Source organism: Chinchilla lanigera, unplaced genomic scaffold, assembly GCF_000276665.1.
Source record: "Chinchilla lanigera isolate Chin_1 unplaced genomic scaffold, ChiLan1.0 scaffold00007, whole genome shotgun sequence".
Taxonomy (NCBI): domain Eukaryota; kingdom Metazoa; phylum Chordata; class Mammalia; order Rodentia; family Chinchillidae; genus Chinchilla; species Chinchilla lanigera.
The window spans coordinates 5,537,964-5,557,339 of NW_004955408.1; the positions used below are offsets into that span (position 1 = coordinate 5,537,964).

General features: G+C 39.6%; 2 protein-coding genes across 11 annotated transcripts in view; one reads left to right on the plus strand and one right to left on the minus strand.

Moving 5' to 3' along the window:
* Positions 1 to 14,609, minus strand: part of Cdkl3 (cyclin-dependent kinase-like 3) — an 85,630-nt gene extending 71,021 nt beyond the window's left edge. For 2 of the 7 annotated variants that reach the window (XM_013508493.1, XM_013508498.1), the window contains exons 1-3: positions 13,897 to 14,076; positions 10,084 to 10,278; positions 2,559 to 2,737 (exon numbers count right to left, since the gene is read on the minus strand). In XM_013508493.1, the coding sequence (XP_013363947.1) occupies positions 2,559 to 2,737; positions 10,084 to 10,278; positions 13,897 to 14,061 (539 nt within the window). In that variant the 5' untranslated portion in view covers positions 14,062 to 14,076. Of the gene's footprint in view, positions 1 to 2,558; positions 2,738 to 10,083; positions 10,279 to 13,896; positions 14,080 to 14,422 lie in introns of those variants that run through there. The other 5 variants (XM_013508506.1, XM_013508512.1, XM_005376149.2 and 2 more) reach the window with 5 other exon arrangements.
* A 46-nt stretch (positions 14,610 to 14,655) lies between these two features.
* Ube2b (ubiquitin-conjugating enzyme E2B) overlaps positions 14,656 to 19,376 on the plus strand; it is a 19,527-nt gene continuing 14,806 nt past the window's right edge. Inside the window, exons 1-4 of one of the 4 annotated variants that reach the window (XM_005376138.2) lie at positions 14,656 to 14,728; positions 17,204 to 17,249; positions 17,722 to 17,855; positions 19,096 to 19,164. In XM_005376138.2, the coding sequence (XP_005376195.1) occupies positions 19,121 to 19,164 (44 nt within the window). In that variant the 5' untranslated portion in view covers positions 14,656 to 14,728; positions 17,204 to 17,249; positions 17,722 to 17,855; positions 19,096 to 19,120. Of the gene's footprint in view, positions 14,729 to 17,203; positions 17,250 to 17,721; positions 17,856 to 18,732; positions 18,752 to 18,983; positions 19,165 to 19,376 lie in introns of those variants that run through there. The other 3 variants (XM_005376139.2, XM_005376140.2, XM_013508521.1) reach the window with 3 other exon arrangements.

Here is a 19,376-nt window from a genome sequence, read left to right on the forward strand (position 1 = left end):
TCTTTGAAGTATTTCCCATACAGTTTGGTCTTTGTTCATGAACTCTCTGCCTACCCCTATGCCTTCAAGATTTCTACCTATTTTCTCCTCCAGTAGATTTACTGTTTCTGTTTTTTAATATTTAGATCTTTGATCATTTTTTACTTTAGTTTAGTGCATGGTGATAGAAGCACTGCACTTTATATTCAACTTTCCCATAAACTAAACACAAAGACTAAACCCTTTGTACACAAACTAAAACCTGTTCTAAAAATTAAAGTTTATTGGGGCTGGGGATTTAGCTCAGTGGCACAGCACCTGCCTGGCAAACACAAGGTTGTGAGTTTGATTCCCGGTAGTGGAAAAAAAATTAAAGTTTATTAATTTAAGAAAGACAGACAGATAGCATGCTTACAGGCATTTGAATGGTCTCAGGGGAATCACAAGGGTCTCTTAATAATTTTATTAAAGATTTTTGTGCAAGGTTGTGAGTTCGGTTCCTGGTACCGGAGAAAAACAAAACAAAACAAAAAAAAAAAAAGATTTTTGCATGGTTTACTTTTTACCATTCTGTTCTACCATGCTTCTATATTAGAATCATTTGGATCAATGATAACCAGTGCACATACTCTGCCTTCAAGTTGGGGCCCTCAACTTCCAGAATCTTATTAAGGGGCTCAGCTTCAAAAGCTAGACCCAGTTTTGAGGTGGTTATAAACAAGGGCTTCCAGTCCACATTAAATGTTTTCTTCGTAGAAAAACTTGCAGAGTTGATCAACTCTAGGATCCAACTTGTTATAAACATTGAAAACTACAGGCGGGGGTACAAATGGATTCTGAGGATGATCAGACAAGTCAAAATGAAACTGGCCACTGACCTGAGAGAAACACTTTACAAGGAGGAGAGGTTTATTTTGGCTCACAGTTTCACAAGTTTCAGTCCATGGTCACTTGGCCCAGGTGCTTTGGGCCTGTGGTGGTTCAGTGCACCGGGTAGCAGAAATGCATGAAGAGCCAGGAAACAGGGGGCGGGGAGCCAGGGACCTAACACTGCTTCAAGGGTATAGTCACCATGACCTAACTTCCCTATTCTAGGCTCCACCTCCTAGAGGTCCAATGACCTCCCAATAGCACAACAGGCTGGTGACCACGCCTTTGTACACAAGATTTGGTTGACTACTCCAAATCCAAACTATAGCAGTCATCCTTGCCAACAATCCCCCAGATTTGAGGGTATCCAAAATAGTGTTATACTATGTTGGCCAAAACTGGTATCCCCATCACTACGATAGAAAACAGTCTGGAAGCTCTTCAAAAGAGTAGACATATAGTTACCTTACAGACCACAGTTCCAACTCCTAGGTACAATATATACCCAAAAGATACAAAAACATATGTGGAGAAAACATGTGCACAAATGTTCACTGTAGCATTATTGCTTTTTTTTTTTTTTTTGGCCTTTTTTGAGACAGGGTCTCGCTATGCAGTTCAGGCTGGCCTTGAGCTCACTCTGTAGCCCAAGTTGCTCTCAAACTTTGTAGAATTATTCCTAATCACAAAGAAATAGAAACAAGCCAAATGTGTGTCAACTGATGAATGCATAAAAAATGTGGTATATTCACACAATGGAGTATTACTGATCCACAAAAAGAAATGAAATACAGTATATGCTATGACATGGACGAATCTTGAAAACAGTATGCTAAACCCAGACCATCCAGACCACCTGAGTTAGAAGCCTGCTTCCACCACTAATATCAGCTGTGTGGCTTCAGGCAACTACTTTAGCTAGCTGTGCCTCGGTGTCCTCTTATTAAAAAGGACGAAGTGCATAGGGCGTAGCATGATGATAGAGCACTTTGCATGCAAGGTCCTGAGTTCAATCCAAAGCACAGCAAAATAAATGGAGAATAATACTAGTACCTTCATCACAGGGTTGTTGTGAAGATTAAATGACTTAATACATGTAAAACATTTAGAACAGTTTCCGGCAGAATGTACACATTAATATTAGATACTGCTATAATGACAGAATGATATCTTCCAGGAAAAGCATACAAGAATTGTCTTCCCATTTGTATTACATCGTACATCTCTGTTCCTTTATGTTCTTCAGGACTGATTACTTGTATTTTAAATTGCCATTTTACATTGGTCTGAGACTGCGCTCCCTTTTGAGGCATCTGGTACAGGACAATTTAAAAGTTATTGTTTGCCAGTCTTTGCAAAGAGGCTGCCATTTTTCCAGGAAACAGGAAACTTGGCAGATCTTATTACAACACTGGCAGGAGTTAAATGATTTTAAAATCTTTGCAAAAAGACGCCTAACGGAAGAGGCAGCCCTGCCAAAGGCATGGTCCAGCAAGCAGGGACACATCCTGAGGATCCCTGCAGAGGTCTCAGCTACCTAGAGGGGAAGCCTACCAGCAGCAGCCAGTGGCACAGGTGTAGGAGCTTTCTGTTCCTTTAGAGGTGACACCCTTCTTAGACCAGTGCTGACAAAGAGGGCAGAGCGTGTCAGTACTAAGGGAAAAAGAGATGTTTGGGAAAGGCCGGGCAGGTTCCCCAAATATACATACTTTCCATAAGAAGTATCTTTTAATACTAGTTCTGGCGCTCTATACCACCGTGTCGCCACATAATCTGTATAAATGTCACCAGGAGCCGCTAGTGTTCGTGCAAAACCAAAATCACAGAGCTTGGCAATTCCTGACTGGGACACTAAAATATTCTCAGGTTTTATATCTCGATGAATAATCTAAAAAACAAACAGAAAATGAAATATATTAAAATGAGGCTCCTTTATCTGGGGAATCTCTGCAAAATTACAGAGAAAACCTAGCTAATTAAGACAGTGAAACAATGTAAAAATAGTTATATATTTTTAATTATTTCTCTACCCAGCACTTCAAAATGAAATGAAGCCACAACGAACAATACTAAAAAGGTAAATCACATTCAAAAGATTAAAAGGAGCTGGGCATGGTGTGGCATGTCTGTAATCCCAGCATTCAGGAGGCTAAGGCAGGAGGATCATCATGAGTTTGAGCCAGCCTGGACTACAAAGTGAGTTCAAGGCCAGCCTGAACTATACAGCAAGACCCTGTCTCAAAAACAAAAAACAAAAAGTAACTGAATGTCCATCAAATGGTACACGATAAATAAAATGTACTATTATCCATACAACAGAATATTACTCAGTAAGTAAACAATACATGCTACAACAAAGATAAACTGCAAAAAACATTATGCTAAGTAAAATAAGCCAGATGTAAAAGGCCACATATTGTGTGATTCCTTTTATAAGAAAGGTTCAGAAGAGGTGTAGCCATGGACAGAAAGTAAATTACTGGCTGTCTGGAACTGGAGGAAGATACTGGGATTGAGTTAAATCAAGCAAGAGGAATCTTTTTGGACTGATGAAAATCTTCTAAAACTAGGGCTGGGGATTTAGCTCAGCGGCAAAGCGCCTGCCTGGCAAGCGCAAGGTTGTGAGTTTGGTTCTCGGTACCAGAGAAAAACCAAAAAAAAAAAAAAAAGAAAATCTTCTAAAACCAGATTTGATAATAGTTGCAGAACTCTGTAAATTAACTTAAATCTATTTATTCATTCATTAGCTGACCAGTAAGCCAACTGATTTGAAAAAACACAGGTTTAAAAAAATTAGTTCAGGAAAGTATCAAACAGCAACAATCCCCAAGAGAGATGGAAAATTGATATCCAGAGCTTCCAAATTTTTTTTAAAGAAAGATTAAAACAAAAAAAATGATACAGAGTTTTAAAACAGGATAATAAGAAATCAACAGTGGTTAATGTAGTGTATATTGTTGTCTTCAAAGTAGTTGCTCAGATTATATTTTCAACAAAAATTTAGGAGGCATGCAAAGAAATAAGTATGCTCCATAAACATGAAATGAGTACTCAACAGAAACTTTCCCTGAAGAAGCTGATATTGGATTTACTAAGCAGTCTTTAAATCAACTAATTTAAATATATTCACAGAACAAAGAAGTCTAAAGAACTAAAGAAAAATATGAATACAATGTTTGAATAAATGATATCAATAAAGAGAAATTATTTTAAAAGAACCAAATAGAAAAGGACTCAAAAAGAAAGCAAAAAGATAACCCTCAGAATGGGAGAAAATATTTACAAAATCATGTACATGATAAGCAACTAGTATACAAAATACATAAAGTACAACTTTACAAAACCAAAAAACCTGGATTTAAAAATGGGGCAGGGATATAGCTCCACAGCACAAGTGCCTGCCCAGCAAGTGCAAGGTCCTGAGTTCAATTCCCAGTACCAAAAAAGAAGGGCAATAGAGTTGAAGAGAAACTTCGCCAAAGATATAAAATACACATTTGTTTATTCTGAATGGTTCACTTAAATAGAATAATATGTGGTATTTTATGTCTGACTTTTTCATTTAACATGCTTTCAAGATTCATTTATATTGTAGCCTGTAGCAGTACTTTGTTTCTTTTTATGGACTGATAATATTCCACTGAAAGGACACATCTCATTTTTTTTTATCCATTCATCAGCTGATATACATTTGGGTCATTTCAATTTTTGGGCTATTACATTCTAGGAATGATTTGTGAACATGTTTTCAGTTCTTTTGGATCTATATGTAGCAGTGAAATTACTGGGTCATATGGTAAATTCATACAGTAATGATTTCACTTTTTTTTCTTTTTCTCTTTGAGACAGAGTTTCACTAAGCAGTCAGGCTGGCCTTGAACTCACTTTGTAGCCCAGGCTGGCCTCAAATTCCCAGTGATCCTCCTGCCTCAGCCTCCTGAGAGCTGGGATTACAGGAATACACCACCAAGCCCAGCCTATGTTTTGTTTTTTGTTTTTTTGAGGAAAACACCAAAATGTTTACCACAGCAGCTATACCATTTTATATTATCACTAGCATTGCATAAGGATTCCAGTTACTTCCAAACTATTCAAATACTTTGTGCATTTTTAAATTGGCTTGTCTTTGTATTGCTAAGACAAAAGAGTTCTCTGTATATTCTAGATTCTAAATGTCTATTTAGAATTTGTAAATATTTTCAAATATTTTTAAAATATTTGTGAACATAATGTGCAAATACTTTCTCTCAGTCTATCCACTCTTTTCATTTTCTAGCATATGTGCTGCTGAAGTGAGCACCCTTCTTTTCACTTTCTAATGGTACCCTTTCATGCACAAATTAAAACTTTAATTTTGTTTAAGCCCAGTTTTCCTATTCTTTCTTTGATAACCTTTGTTCTTGGTGTTATATCTAAAGAAATACTGCCTAATATATGGCCATGCAGTTTTTTACCTATGTTTTCTTCTAAGAGTTTTACAGTTTTAGCTCTTATATTTAGATCTTTCAGACAATTTGAGTTAATGTTTCTCGATAGTGTGAACTATCAAATTTGAATTCAAACAATATTATCAAATTTTGAATTTAAGCAAAGAGTTTGATTTTTCTTTACTTTGAAACTGAATGCTCTGCCGGACAACATAAAATAATCTCCAGGAGAACATAAAACTCCATACTGTAGTCTGATTTAAAATACCCCTGTTTCTACATAGCCCTAAAGGCTTGAATTTAAATACCCTCAAAGAACAGAATTCAAGGTGCCTAGTAATCCCTTGCTTTAGTCATGTAATGAATTTTGTATATTCCTTCTCCTGTTTAAAAAAAGAAAAAAAGAGAGGGCTTTAATCCTAGCATTCTGGGAAGCTGGGGCAGGAGGATCACATATTCAAACTCAGCCTGGGCAATTTAATGAGTTAGTTAGACCAGTCTCAAAATAAATAAATAAATAAATAAAAAGACTGAGGATATACCAGTGTGAAGGCCCTGGGTTCGATCTGCAAAACCAAAAAAACAAAAAATACAAACCAAGAAAACAAAACCAACATCAAAAAGGAGAAGAGTTCAAATCTTTACAACCTCCAACAGTCTCAGAACCTGAATTCTAAACCAAATAAAGCTTATATTTAACCAATTTTCCCACTTGGTGTTATATAATAAATGTTCATGTTTATGTGAAAAAAATAAGCTAGTAGTTTGCAAAAAATAGACTGAATAATAATGTGGAAGGTAGGCTGCAAAACTGAATTTCCTATTTGCCCTAAAAACTAAATGGGTAAAAATTCCAGTTCTTAACCAGATACTGAAGGTAAGAAACAGTTGTTAAAAACATTTTTAAAATAACTAGGTAAAATTTATTTATTTATTTATTTATTTATTTTTCGTAGCGGGACTTGAACTCACGCTTGCCAGGCAGGCGCTTGTGCTGCTAAGCTATATCCCCAGCCCAAAATTTAATATAAATTAGGATGCAGTGTTGATTCTGAGCTTATATAGGAAATTGTCCTTCTCAAAAGAGATATTCTACAGTAAAACTTAGTACTTTAAATTACTTCAGGAAACAAAATAATGAAACATATATAGCATAATATTAACAATTGTTAAACATTTCAATAATAATAATCCTTTGTTAAAAGAGTAGGAGTTCAAAATGCAAAAGGAAAAGTCAGAAATATGTAAAAATGGCCCAAGTTTAGGAAAGTAAGTGTTGGATTGAGGTTAGGAAAGCTCAACAAACCTAAGGTATTAATCAGAATTACTTATAGCTCATAAAATTTACTGAAAGTTGGATAGCTAATTGTGTAAGAGTAGGAATGAAGTCTTTTGCTGGAGGGTGCAACCCCTGGGCCAGGGATACAGCTCAGCGGTATAAGGGCCTGCCTGGCAAGGGTAAGGTTCTGAGTTTGATTCCTGGTACCAAAAAAAAAAACCCAAAAAACAGTAAGGTGCAACCCCAGAAACTAGTAAAATAAATTTGTTATTGGTAGATGCCCAATGCATACATGTTAAAAAAACAAGTAAGGTAATAAATAAATATTTCTCCTCTATAAGTGGCCAAATATTTGCATTTATACTCTGATTGCTTCCAAAAGTTTGTTGTTGCTTTAGTGCTAGCAACTGAACCCAGGGCTTCACACATGCTAAGCACATGCTCTACCAGTGAGCTACCTATCCTCTCTCCTCTAAAATGGTTTTGAAGAGCCTTATAATCTCTGGGTCAAATTTTATCAAAACCACTAGAATGAGGCAGCTATATTATGTCCCTATAGGGAACTAGTTACTGCAACTAAATATTATACTTTTATTGGAGGAAGTATGTGGCTGGGCATGGTGGCAAACACCTGTAATCCCAGCACTCCAGGAGGCTGAGGAAGGAGGATCAAATGTTCAAGTCAACATAAGCAACTTAATGATCCGGCAAGACCCTACCTTAAAAAAAAAAGAAAAAAAAGAAAAGAAAAAGAGCCAGGGATATAGCTCAATGGGAAGGTCCTGGATTCAATCTCTAGTTTAAAATTTAAAAAAAAAAAAACAAAAAACAAAAGAAGTCTTCATCATTAAATAATATGGTAAACAAATACTTCTGGAGATACAAAGCTTGTTCTGATTCTAAACTGTTTGAATTCACAAAGTTCAACAGGATACCATGATAGGCAATATCTCAGATATTTTAATTATATAAAATACCAATCATTTGATATTTCAATTTTTGTCAACAGGATGATAACTTTAAATCAAGACATAAACTCAGACATCCAGATAACAGGTACAATAATATCTATTTTCACGAGTCATTCTTTCATGGCTGCCTTAATTCTCAAATGTACCTAGCTTTCCAATGTTCTGTGAGGTAAAGGACATGGAAAATTTTACTCTCACTCTAAATAAAGTCAATAGAAACAGAGCGTGGGTGCTTGTGTGGGCCTCCTTCTCGCCGCCCTCCGCCCCATCTCAGATACTCTGCCATACTTGGTGCTGAGAACTACTGTGTTTTTTCTTTTTCTCTGAGATTGATCCATCCTTTCTTCTTCAACCACAGTGTCTAAGATGGTGATTCTCCAATCTGTGTGTGCATTCTGATAACTTTCTAAATCCATGATGTAATTGGCAAGCCACGAGGTTTTTACTTGGAAACTCACATTGTCCCTTAAAATATATCAATACATCTAAAAGCGCTTTCCCTTTCTGAAATCAGGTACTACCCATGGCACCATTGTTCTGTTCTCAAAAGTTTTGTAATTACCTCTAACTTCATCTTTTGTTTTCATCCCCTTAGATCTAATTAGCTCTCAATTCCTATCATTTCCCTTTTGAAATCTTCCCATCTGCTCCCCATCATCCTTCCTCTCCTTCCCACAGCCAAGCCTCTACCCTTCGTATCTGAAGTGTCACAACAGCATGTCCTCTGATCTTTTTATGTCTCTACCCATTCTTATCTTCTACTCTGGCCAAAGTAAGCTTAGATTTTGTTTTTTATCCTGTCACAGCGAGGTTGAAAAACCTCCAGTGGTTTCCCAGTGTCCTCAGGAAAAAGGCCACACTTTTTGGTTGGAGGTCGAGGATTAACTTCCAGACTGTAAGACCTCGCCCTCCCTGGGCACCTGCGCAATGTTAGCTCCCTATTCCTGCATCCTAGTAACCTGACTCGTCACCTCTCTCTGGAGCCCTCATCTCAGGTTTATTTCTACTCTCTCAGTGGTACCCATCTGAATGTATTTCCTCTTCTATTCTAATAAAATCCTAGCTACAACTCAAATCCTACATTAGATTTATGTCATTTCCAAAGGCTGTTTGGTCCATACCAATATCTCTCTTCATCCAAGAAATATTTTTGGACCCTAATTTAGACAAGATACTACACAGCTACAATGATAACACAACTATTTCTGACTCCCTGCCAGCGCAATGTATTGAGTGCTTAAAATATGTCTGACAGAGTGCTAAACTCATTCCATCTACTACTTAATTTGATCTTTTAAAAAAAATCTGTGAGGTACGGCAATATCATTTTACAGATGAGGTTAGATAACTTTGCCAAGGCCACAGAGTCATGGACTGTGACCTCTGGTTGCACAAGTTGTTTGAGTTTTCATAGATTACTTAGTGGTAAAAGCACAGGATAGTCTGATTACAAAGACTGATATGTGCTCTTCAGTATCACATTATATCATCTCCCCGTGGATCCAGACAGCAAGAAAATTACAGTCTGAATTCCAGCTGCTAGCACACCCAATTTTCATTTCAACCAATTTCAAAGCCACAAAATAAGATGGACTATTAGCAAGTCAGAGAATTAGAAACTAAGATACCTGATCTGAAATATATGGTTGCTGTACTTGAATCACCTACTTAAAACTATTTTTGAAATGTTTATTCTTCTTTCTTAAATATATAATTTACTGTTATTTCTTGAATATATATGTAATTTCTAGAATATATAAGTAATTTTTAGCCATGTGCAGAATAAATAAAGCTCCATAAAAAACTGCTAAGTTAAACTAGGCAATGCTAAAATCAACACTAAAAATCAGAATAGTTGATCTTCTCATTCTTGATTTTTCCATAGATTAAATGACAAGGCCCTACATCTCTTAGCCACTTAGCTTTCCCTTTCTTCCCCTAAAGCCATCTATACTGGCTTGCTATTTGCCTGCTTTAATCCCTACTGCCCTCAAATGTTCCCATTAGGGCAGGGATATAGCTCAGCAGCTCAGTGGCACAGCACTTGTCTGGCAAGCGGGAGGTTGTTTGATTGCCCGTACTAAAAAGAAAAAGAAAAGGCTTCCCATTGACCCATCACTTTCTTTCTGCCTTTTTGAGACAGGGTCTCACTATGCAGTTCAGGCTGTCCTTGAGCTCACTTTGGAGCCCAGGCTGGTCTTGAACTCTCAACGATCTTCCTGCCTCAGCCTCCTGAGTGCATGATTTTCAACATTATCATATACTTTCTCAATTAAAGGTGCTTCAGGTGACGGTTGATCCTTCTAAGCCAAATGATCGATACTACCTTTTGCACCTCATGTCTGCTCTACAGTTACAATTATTATGTACTCAGTAAATATTTTTTAGTTCTCCAGCAAAATTGTCAGGTAGTGATACTCCCCATACCTATTTTCAAGATGTCCCTTAGTACTGTAGGGAAAAAGAATTATAACACCTGCACAAAAATGAAATAATGTTGAAATGACACTCATGATTCACATTCATCCTACAGTCTGGCTTACTATAAAGCACTTACGTTATTATTGTGAAGATATTCAATCGCTCGAAGGATCTGGAAGAGGTATTTTCTAAGTCTTCTACTCTCTAGTCCATGACAATAGTGTTGCAGCTCATCTAATATCGTGTGGTCAATAAATTCAAATACCAAGTGAATTTTCTTTTTCTGTTTAAAAACTTCAATCAGAGTGACCAGGTTTTCATGATGAAATTGCTATGTAAGAAATAAATTTGAATAAATTATTTCAAACATCATAATTTGTGCATAACATCTATATAATTTTGAACAGAAATATTCGCAGCTTTTCCTCCATGTATTTCAACAAAACTTCAACTGATTTGTTTACTTTCTATTTTAAGAATATTTTCAGCTTTTTCATAGTTAATACTTAAAGATTGCAATATATTGCTTTACCTCAAGTTGGCATTAATTTAATTAAATTAAGAGGTGATATACTATACTGTAACTTTGTATACTACTGAGAAATACCTTGAAATCCTTTAATTTGTGGTTAAATTTAATGTCTGAAATTTAAAAGGTCTTCTGGTTGAGTTGATTTTGGGCTTTTGTTTTTTGTTTTTGTGATGGGGACTGAATCCAGGGTCTTGCACATGCTTATACCTCTGGGCTATACTTCCAGCCCCTAAGGTCAATACATTTTCAAATAAGTGTGACCTTCAACACCATTAAGTATGTGACTTGAATGTACATTACTTAGTTTTTTAACTTTGGCCATAACCCTAGAGAGTAAACCATAAGTTCTAGGGGACCTTATAAACTTGTCAGACTATACCAAAAGAATATAAAAAAATCTTGAAAATCCTCAGAAATATGAAATGCCAATTTATAAACAGGAATTTTACATAAATATGCAATTACTTATGATTTTTGTTCATTGTTAAAATAATTTTAAAATGTCAAAAATGGTCATATTATCTACTTAGAAAACAAATGAGGCTTAATGGTCTATGCTGCTTCTTCTATCTTTTAACACACTGACATTATTGCATTCAATATTGAAATATTTAACAATTTTTTCAAATTATCAACCACAGAAGAATAAAAAAACCCAAAACCCCCCAAATTATCACTTACATTTATTTGGCTAAGAATTAAGGGGTATATTTTCAGTATTGGATAGATTAAAAATATATACTTTGATTTTGTAAAATTTGCCTTTACTCCAATGGCATAATGACAATTTTTCTTCTTCTCTGTAACTAGAGATGACAATCCTTGAATCATGACGCATAGAAAAACACGCCAAAATCTAATGCCAGATTCCTTTCCTATTTTTGCTCCCAAAGATGCCAGAACGCTACAGCAACAAAATACAGGTAACAGTGAAAAGAACTGACTGCTTTTGGACACTACACTCTTAATCCCTCACCTAAGGAAACTTAGTGGCTTCCTGTCTAGTTTTTATTTTAAAGGCAGGCAAAAGCAGTGAAAGGTTGATGTGAGCTAATAAGTATTACAGAAGACTCACCCAGGGTTAAGGAAAGATGCTTTTTCAGACAAACCATGAAAACCCTAGAAATCTTCTATTACCCCTTCTTCCTCTTTCTCCGTTACTAGACAGCTTTTCTACAGATATTCTCTGTGATTTATTAAATGAAATTACTTGTCATTTATTTATGGAAATTCTAACAGATAAAGACTTACTTCAAACTGAGTAATTTTGGCCATATTTTTAGACTAAGAATGTTAACCCAAGGAATCTCTTATGTGAATTAGATTACATTAAATTTAAAATCCTATGAAAAGTCAGTAAGAGTAGTTTAGGTACCTTAGAACTATTTGCATAATAATCTTAACAGTAAGATACATCTTTACGTTCATCTTTCTCTGTTCTTGCCACAATCACATTGGTTATTCTTACAAAATGATTCAGGAGAAAAATAATCAGCTTTAGAGCAACAAGTTAAATAAAGAGCAAGAGATATTGCATGGGAAAGGGTCTCCTAATCGGATTATCACAGTGCACCTCTGGCTTAAAATTATTATGTGGTAGGTCATCAGAAATAGGACTGGCTGGTACCTATTGCAAAATCATAACACATCTCTACTGACTTCAACTTCCCTTCATTATTTACAAATAGAGTAGTTCTAACTAGCACAGATGCCTAATAACAATATATTAATTTTTTATTTAGAAAACAAAAGGATCCATCATATCTAATATACATTTACAAAGAAAGCATTTTTTTTTTTAAGACAAGGTTTCACTGTGTAATTCATATTGGCCTTGAGTTCACTGTGTAGCTCAGGCTGACCTCCAACTTGAAGTGATTCTCCTGCCTCAGCCTCCCAAGTGCTGGGATTACAGGCATGCACTACCACACCTAGCAAGAATAACTTTTGTATAACATAAACAAGAAGCACACCTGCTTTCACCACATATAAAACACTTAGACTACACTGTTAAGATCATAAGCCCTAAAGCATCTAGATAGATCCCAATAAATAGAATACATACTTCATCCACTAGTTTCGTATCTAATCATCAAGAAATATTAATGCTCTTTCCTTCACATCCTCAGTTCTTTCCCCTAAATTGACCCATCATATCTACAGATGATTCTGTCTTCTGCTCTGCTCTCATTTTTCCCTATTTATAAAAGCCTAACGGCATCTTTACTTAAATGTACTGCTGTCACCTCAAATCAACATTTCCAAAACTGAACTAGTTTCCAACTGATGTCTTAAGTCTCTCAAACTTTCATCAGCTGGAGGAGTCACTGAATTTGAAGATATGACTCCTGCCTTTATGTATCCTTCCAGTCTTTGGATGTCTTGTTTCACAATAAATTCATTCTACTTTTGCTGCCATTCATATTGCTACATTCTACAAAGGGTCCTCATGACATTTACTAGTATTCTAAGATTAAACTCTTAACAGACCAATTTTTACTCTCAGCTCTCTATTCTACATGATGCTGGCATAATTTTATAGTTTCTTTACACTGAATTCAAAATCTTCACTTTCACCTCTCACAAAATCAAATTTTTTACTCAGCCTAGAAGAGTTTAAAATCTACCTGCAATTTACCGTACTAATCTCACCTCTTTCCAATTCTGTACAAGCAAATGTCTCTACTTTTTCTTTTCTGCTTTTGATCTTTGTCCTTTTGTCCTGCATTAGACTTTCCGAATTCATGCTGTTGTCCTAAACTGAACTTGGTAGTTTATCCATCTTCTCTAAATCCTGAAGTCATGTTCCATATCTTAAAGAAACCTTCCCTGTCCAACAGGACTGTCAACCACTTGACATTATGCCTCATAATAGTACATAACCTCACTGTTCTCCATCTAGAGCACCTCAGTTTCCCCTATATGTAAAATGGGCGCGTTAGCCTCCAGGAATTTATAAGATGATGCAAGTATATAGCAAGGTAGAAACATCCTAGAATGTTTGGCTGAGAGTAGCTGTTTCTGTATTGTCCTCTACTATACAGTATTGCAGAAAATCAATCACTCAAGAATCTTTCAAACTAGGCACAATGGTATATACCCTCCTATTTTTGTGATTAAATTACAAAAATCTTTAAAGACCCATTTTTAACCTCTTTATAGTCTCAGCACAATGCTATGCACAAAGCAAACTTTTTTTATTAAGCATTATATTTGGATATTTAAGATTAAACAATATTGGCATAACTTTGTTACAAACAAGCACCTATTTTGCATCAGTGTAAAGTTACAAACTGTAGACAATAAGGATTTTTCTATTATATGTCTTAGATAGGTGTTGAGTGACATTCTTTTATGCACTTTTTATTCCATACGAATTTTTCTTTTGACAGAGCAATTAAGGCAAAAGAAGCCAACCTTCAGAAACTTTATTTCTCTCGTCGCAATTTTGTTGACAGATTTTTCCGGCTTTTCGTAGAATATCTTAATGGCCACTATCTGCCCAGTATTCTTATGTTTACATTTCATGACTGTGCCATAACTTCCCTCTCCCACTTTTCCAAGAATTTCATACTTCTCCATTTCCAAGCCTGGCTTCTACTTCACAGAAACAAGGAAAGAAAATGGAAATGGTTAAACACTGACACTTTTTTTTTTTTTTTTTTCAAACTGTATAACCCATAGACCCAACCAACCCCTACTTTCAAGTATAGGGGGAAAAAAAAAGGAATCTTTTCCAGAGAGCCACGTCTTTGGGAACGGCCATCTGGGGAGTGAGTTGTCAGAGATGCTCCCACCCTCACCAGCACGTAGAAAACCTACTGCCTCAGTCACTCACTCCGACGCTGAGACGCCCTATGTCAGTAGCCATCAAGCGGGAGATCCCCACACTTCCCTCCCCGAGTCAAGAAGGCCCCGGGGGCTCGGAAAGCCTCAGCCCCACCCTCTCGTCAAAGGCAAATCTGAGAATCCCGGCGCCGCGCCCTATCCCCGCCGTCGCCGTCGCCGCCACCTCAGCCCATTCTGCGTCCCCGCTGGCCTGGAGCCGCGCAGTCCCAGCGAGACTGCGCAACACCACCCTCGCTTCACCGTCAGACCCAGCCACCGGCTTCCATGGCAACGGCGGGGCGGAGCGGCTACGCTGGGGACCCAGTACGCAAGACCGGATGCCCACGCCAGAGGCCAAGACCGGATACTGGCGGGGTGCCGACCCGGAAGGGAAAGTGAGAAGAGGCGGAAGCTACTTCAGGTGGGCGCTGAATCGGGTCCCTCTTGGAGGCGGGGTAGAGGGCTCTGATGGCTCTTGAAGTTGAGCAAACTCAGGTTGATTTTGAGCCGGAAAGGGGTTGTAACCCCACGTTTTGACTGCATTGTGATTGCAGCTCTTCTAAGGAAGGGAAACTGAGGCGGAGGTGTCCCACTTGTATCATGGATTTGCCCTGAGAACATCAGCTGCTCATGCTGAGTCCTAGAGGGATGGCCGTCGTGGCTAACCAGAGGCGACTTGTAAAACGAGACTTGAGAGAAATCTTGTGTGATTAGTTTTTCAAGTTGCTAAGTTACATTAATATTCATTCCACAGACTTCAGTTCGACCTCACCAGTCGACATACATCCTTAAAATTGGGATATGACGGTTCTTTAATCAATCTTTCTTGAGAGTGTAGCTCCGCGGTACATTGTGTCGTTTGCCTGCGCCGAGGCGTTGGGTTCATTTCCACCACCACAAACAGAAAAAATCAAACCTTTTATAAATATCTGCTTTGCTGGGCGTGGTGGCACACGCCTGTAATCCCAGCACTCTGGAGGCTGAGGCAGGAGGATCGTTACAATTCGAGACCAGCCTGGGCTATAAAGTGAACTCAAGACGAGCCTGAACTGCATAGCGAGACCCTGTCTCAAAAAGACAAACAATAAATAAATAAAATAAAAATATCTGCTTTATGCCGTCTAAAAATCTTCAACTTCTTGTAAGCCTTTTAAAAATTTCCCTCAATATATGCCAAAATTCTTAGACCTCTCTCCTTAGGAAAGCAGATAACTGAGAGGATTTTGCCACCTACATGGTGATACATAAGGACACAGAGGGGGGAATCAGGGCTGGGTATCTAATTTTTTAAGAAGTAGACAGGCTCAGGTGGAGTTACAGCATGCAGTGTAAAACAAAGCTATCACTAGTCAAGTACCCAGGGAGTACAATCTTTGGGGCTTTACTTCTTTTCTGTGAAGTATTAAATGTAAAAAGCTACCACTGATCAGGAGCTACTTTAAAAAAAAAAAAAAAAAAAGCCACCACTAGTATTGTTCAGTAAATTCTAGTCCAGTGGGTCCCACCCCAGCTCATACATGAAAATTACTTGGAGAACTTTAAAGTCCCACTTGTAGAAATCTTGATTTAATTTGTATAGTAAAGCAGTTGGGTTTTGTTTGTGGTACTGGGGATTGAACCCCAAGGTCTGGTATCACATGAGTGTTATTAGAAATCAGTTTTTGTTTTTGTTTTTGTTTTTGTTTTTTTGGTTTTTTTCCGGTACCGGGAATCGAACTCACGACCTTGCGTTTGCCAGGCAGGTGCTGTGCCGCTGAGCTAAATCTCCAGCCCCAGAAATCAGTACTTTTATAAAGCTTCCCAAGTATTTCTACCACACTTCTAGAGTGACCAGCGCATGACCAGAAGATGTAGTCATGGTTTTTATTATACAAAATACTCAAAATTGTTTTTTCCTTTGAAAAGTTACTCAACCATATATTACAGAATAATTTTTATCTACAAAAAAGAATGTCATAGGGGCTGGGGATTTAGCTCAGTGGCACAGCGCCTGCCTGGCAAGGGCAATGTCAAGAGTTCGATTCCTGGTACCGGAGAAAAACAAAAAAACAAAAACAAAACAAAAAAAATGTCATAGTAAAAGTTAAATGGACTAAGACTTGTTGTTAAGTGTATTTATTAAGTATTTGTTGTGGGTTAAACATTTGCAACAGGTCAAGCATGAACCAGGGTGAATCACTGCCTTCCCTGAGCACACAATGTAGAGATACAATATTGCTACAATATATAATTATAGCTTTTAAGACTGTTCTTTTCACAAATTCTAGCAGGCTTGCTGACCAGGATAGTATGTGATTCTTAATACACTGCTCCCGGGCTTTGAAGCACATTCACAGAATTTGTCAAAATGTTATTTCATTTTGGAATGTCACAAACTATCAGTTTCCAATACAGCTATAAACTGCTAGATGAACACCATAACAGATTTTTAAGAAGTACAGTTTATCCAGCCAGGTATGTGGCACACACCTATAACCCCAGCGCTCTGGAAGGCTAAGGCGAGAGGACCATTAAGTTCAAACCCAGCCTGGGCATTGTAGTGAGGCCCTGTCTCAAAAACTGTTTTATAGTGGGAGGGGTGCTGGGGATTTAGCCCTGTGAAAGCGAATAGCTGGGGATGCACCTTAGTGCAACAGTCCTGGGTTCAATCTTTAGTACTGCTAAAAATAAAAAATAAATAAAATGGAAGGAAGACAATAGTTTTGTAAATGGAGAGGGGAAGAAGGATTGAAGGAAAGGGAGGGGAATACGGGAAACAAAGAATTAAGATGTATTACATACAGTACAAATTCCCCACCATTAAAGTGATCACTATGCATGTCAAAAGTGTAATTTAAAAAAAAGAAAGTGTTCTTTAGTATTTCACTACATGTAACTCTTGTATCTTTCTCCTTAGCTATGGGAGAGTAGCGCTGCTATGGCAGGAAGGCAAAAAAGTAAAGGTAAGAACATCGAGCTTTTTAGAGAATTACAGACTGAACGCACAGCAAGACAGAAGGGCTAGCTAATTCAGTCACCAAAGTAACTACAAACAAGAGATATAAGCAGAGTTTGAAGATCAGGAAAATGGGGAGAGTTAACCCTTTGTGGCCCATGCTGCTGTGCGTAACCTTGGGGCAGTGTGAAGGTCCTCATAGCCACCCCCCTGAACTGAAGAGCTCCCTAAGTGCATAGCAAAGAAAGTGCTCAGAGTCCTCCTGAGTAACAGTGCTGGACAGGAGGATATGGACGGGGAGAATGGAGTGACTTAAGGAAATAAAGGGGATCAACATTTCTGAGGAGAAAGCAGGCCGGGGCACCTCTGGTCCTGTGGGCCTTACTCGGTAGAAAACCTGAAATAACATCTCAGGCTGGATGTATAACACCCACCCGGTCTGCAGCATCTCTTCCCCCAGATCTGAATCATTTCTGTAGGTTTCTGTGACAACCAACCACCCAATGATAGGCTCTGAAGATCGCACCCTCACGTTTCTTGACAAACAGGAGACCATATGTTAGGCAAAGCTTCGGCCTCTGACACACTCTTCAAATGAAAGCAGACCCATAAAGTAAGTCAGATTTCCATTATTCTGTGAACTCTTCAAAGACAATCTCTATACATCATTCTTTACCTTTCCCCAACTTCCAACCCTGGAAACGCCACTGCAGTGCACGAAGGGATTATTTGGTGGCCCTAAGGAAGCACTTCAGGGGGGGTTACTTTATGTGGGCCTCAGAATTCAGCGCTAAATTTATTAGACGTTGTGTGATCCCCTCAGTCGCCCTCCCTGCCCCACATACTGGGATTGATAGGCCACTCAGCCGACCAGAGAAGAATTAAGCCCAAATTGTTTTTGGTTCTGTTTATTTGTTTGTGGTCTGGGCATAAAACCTTCATGAGTTTGGCCTTGAACTGATGGCAAGCCTCCTTCCGCAGCATTCCAAGTACTGGGATTACAGGCGTGCGGCACCATGCCCCGGACCTGTTTAAATATTCTGAGAAACGGCTGAGGCAGAAGGACCATTAAATTGCCCAGGACATGTCTAAATTTGTGATCTTCCTGCCTCAGCCTCTCAGAGCACTGGGATTACAGGCGCACGCCATCACGCAGGCGTTTGGGTCCCGTTTTAAGGAACAGCGGATCAAACGACCCCTTGCATAATGTCCCTGTGGCCCGGACAGGGGGAGTATGACTAACAAAAGCGTCCCCACTCTCAGCCCTCGGGCTTAACCCACATCGCAGACCACTCGGAAACTCAGAGGCCGGCGGCGCCCCCACGTGACCCGTTCTAATCGCGTCACAGGGACACGTGGTTCTAGAGACTTCTCCCCCTCCCCCCCAGGGGTGGATTGTTGACAACGCCGCCCGCGGTCACGTGACCTTACGTCATCCCACCCCCCCCTTTTCCCTGAAATCGCTGGTCCCGGATACGTCTCCTCAGCTCCTCTGGGGAACCTAAACCAGTGAGGGGGGTGGCACGGGACAGGGTAGCGTCTGGGTTTCCTGGTCCCCGAGTCCGGAGTGTCTCGTGTGGGCACGGAGAGCACAGTCTGTCGTTCCGTGCGGGCAGCCGGCCTGGCCCCGTCCCGGCCCGCAGCCCGCCGGCCCGCGGGGGCGCCAGCACGCCCCGGCCTCCCCCCCCCGGGCTCGCGCGTGGTACGGGCGGAGGGCGGAGGGATCCGGAGGCGGCGGAGGGAGACGTCACTGCGGGTTGTTTGTGCAGTGGCAGCGGCGGCGACGGCGACCCGCAGTGATTCGGCCGCGGCGCCGGGGGGTGGGGGGGGCTCGCGGGACTCTTTTCTTTCAGACTGACCGCGGGGCAGCTGAGGAGCATGTCGACTCCGGCGCGGAGGAGACTCATGCGGGATTTCAAGCGGTAAGGACCCGCACCTTCGCCGACACGACGCTCCGCACAGGGCTGCGGGGCTGCAGGGCGGGGGTCCCGGGCGCCTGCGCCTGCGACCTGCGGGGTCGGCGGCCCGGACCCAGCCTGCCCTCCCTCCGCGTCAGGATTTGTCACTCGGGCAGCGCAGGAGGCTCGACGCGGCCGCCGCTCGTCTTCTCCCGCAGAAGTGGAGAGCCGGCCCG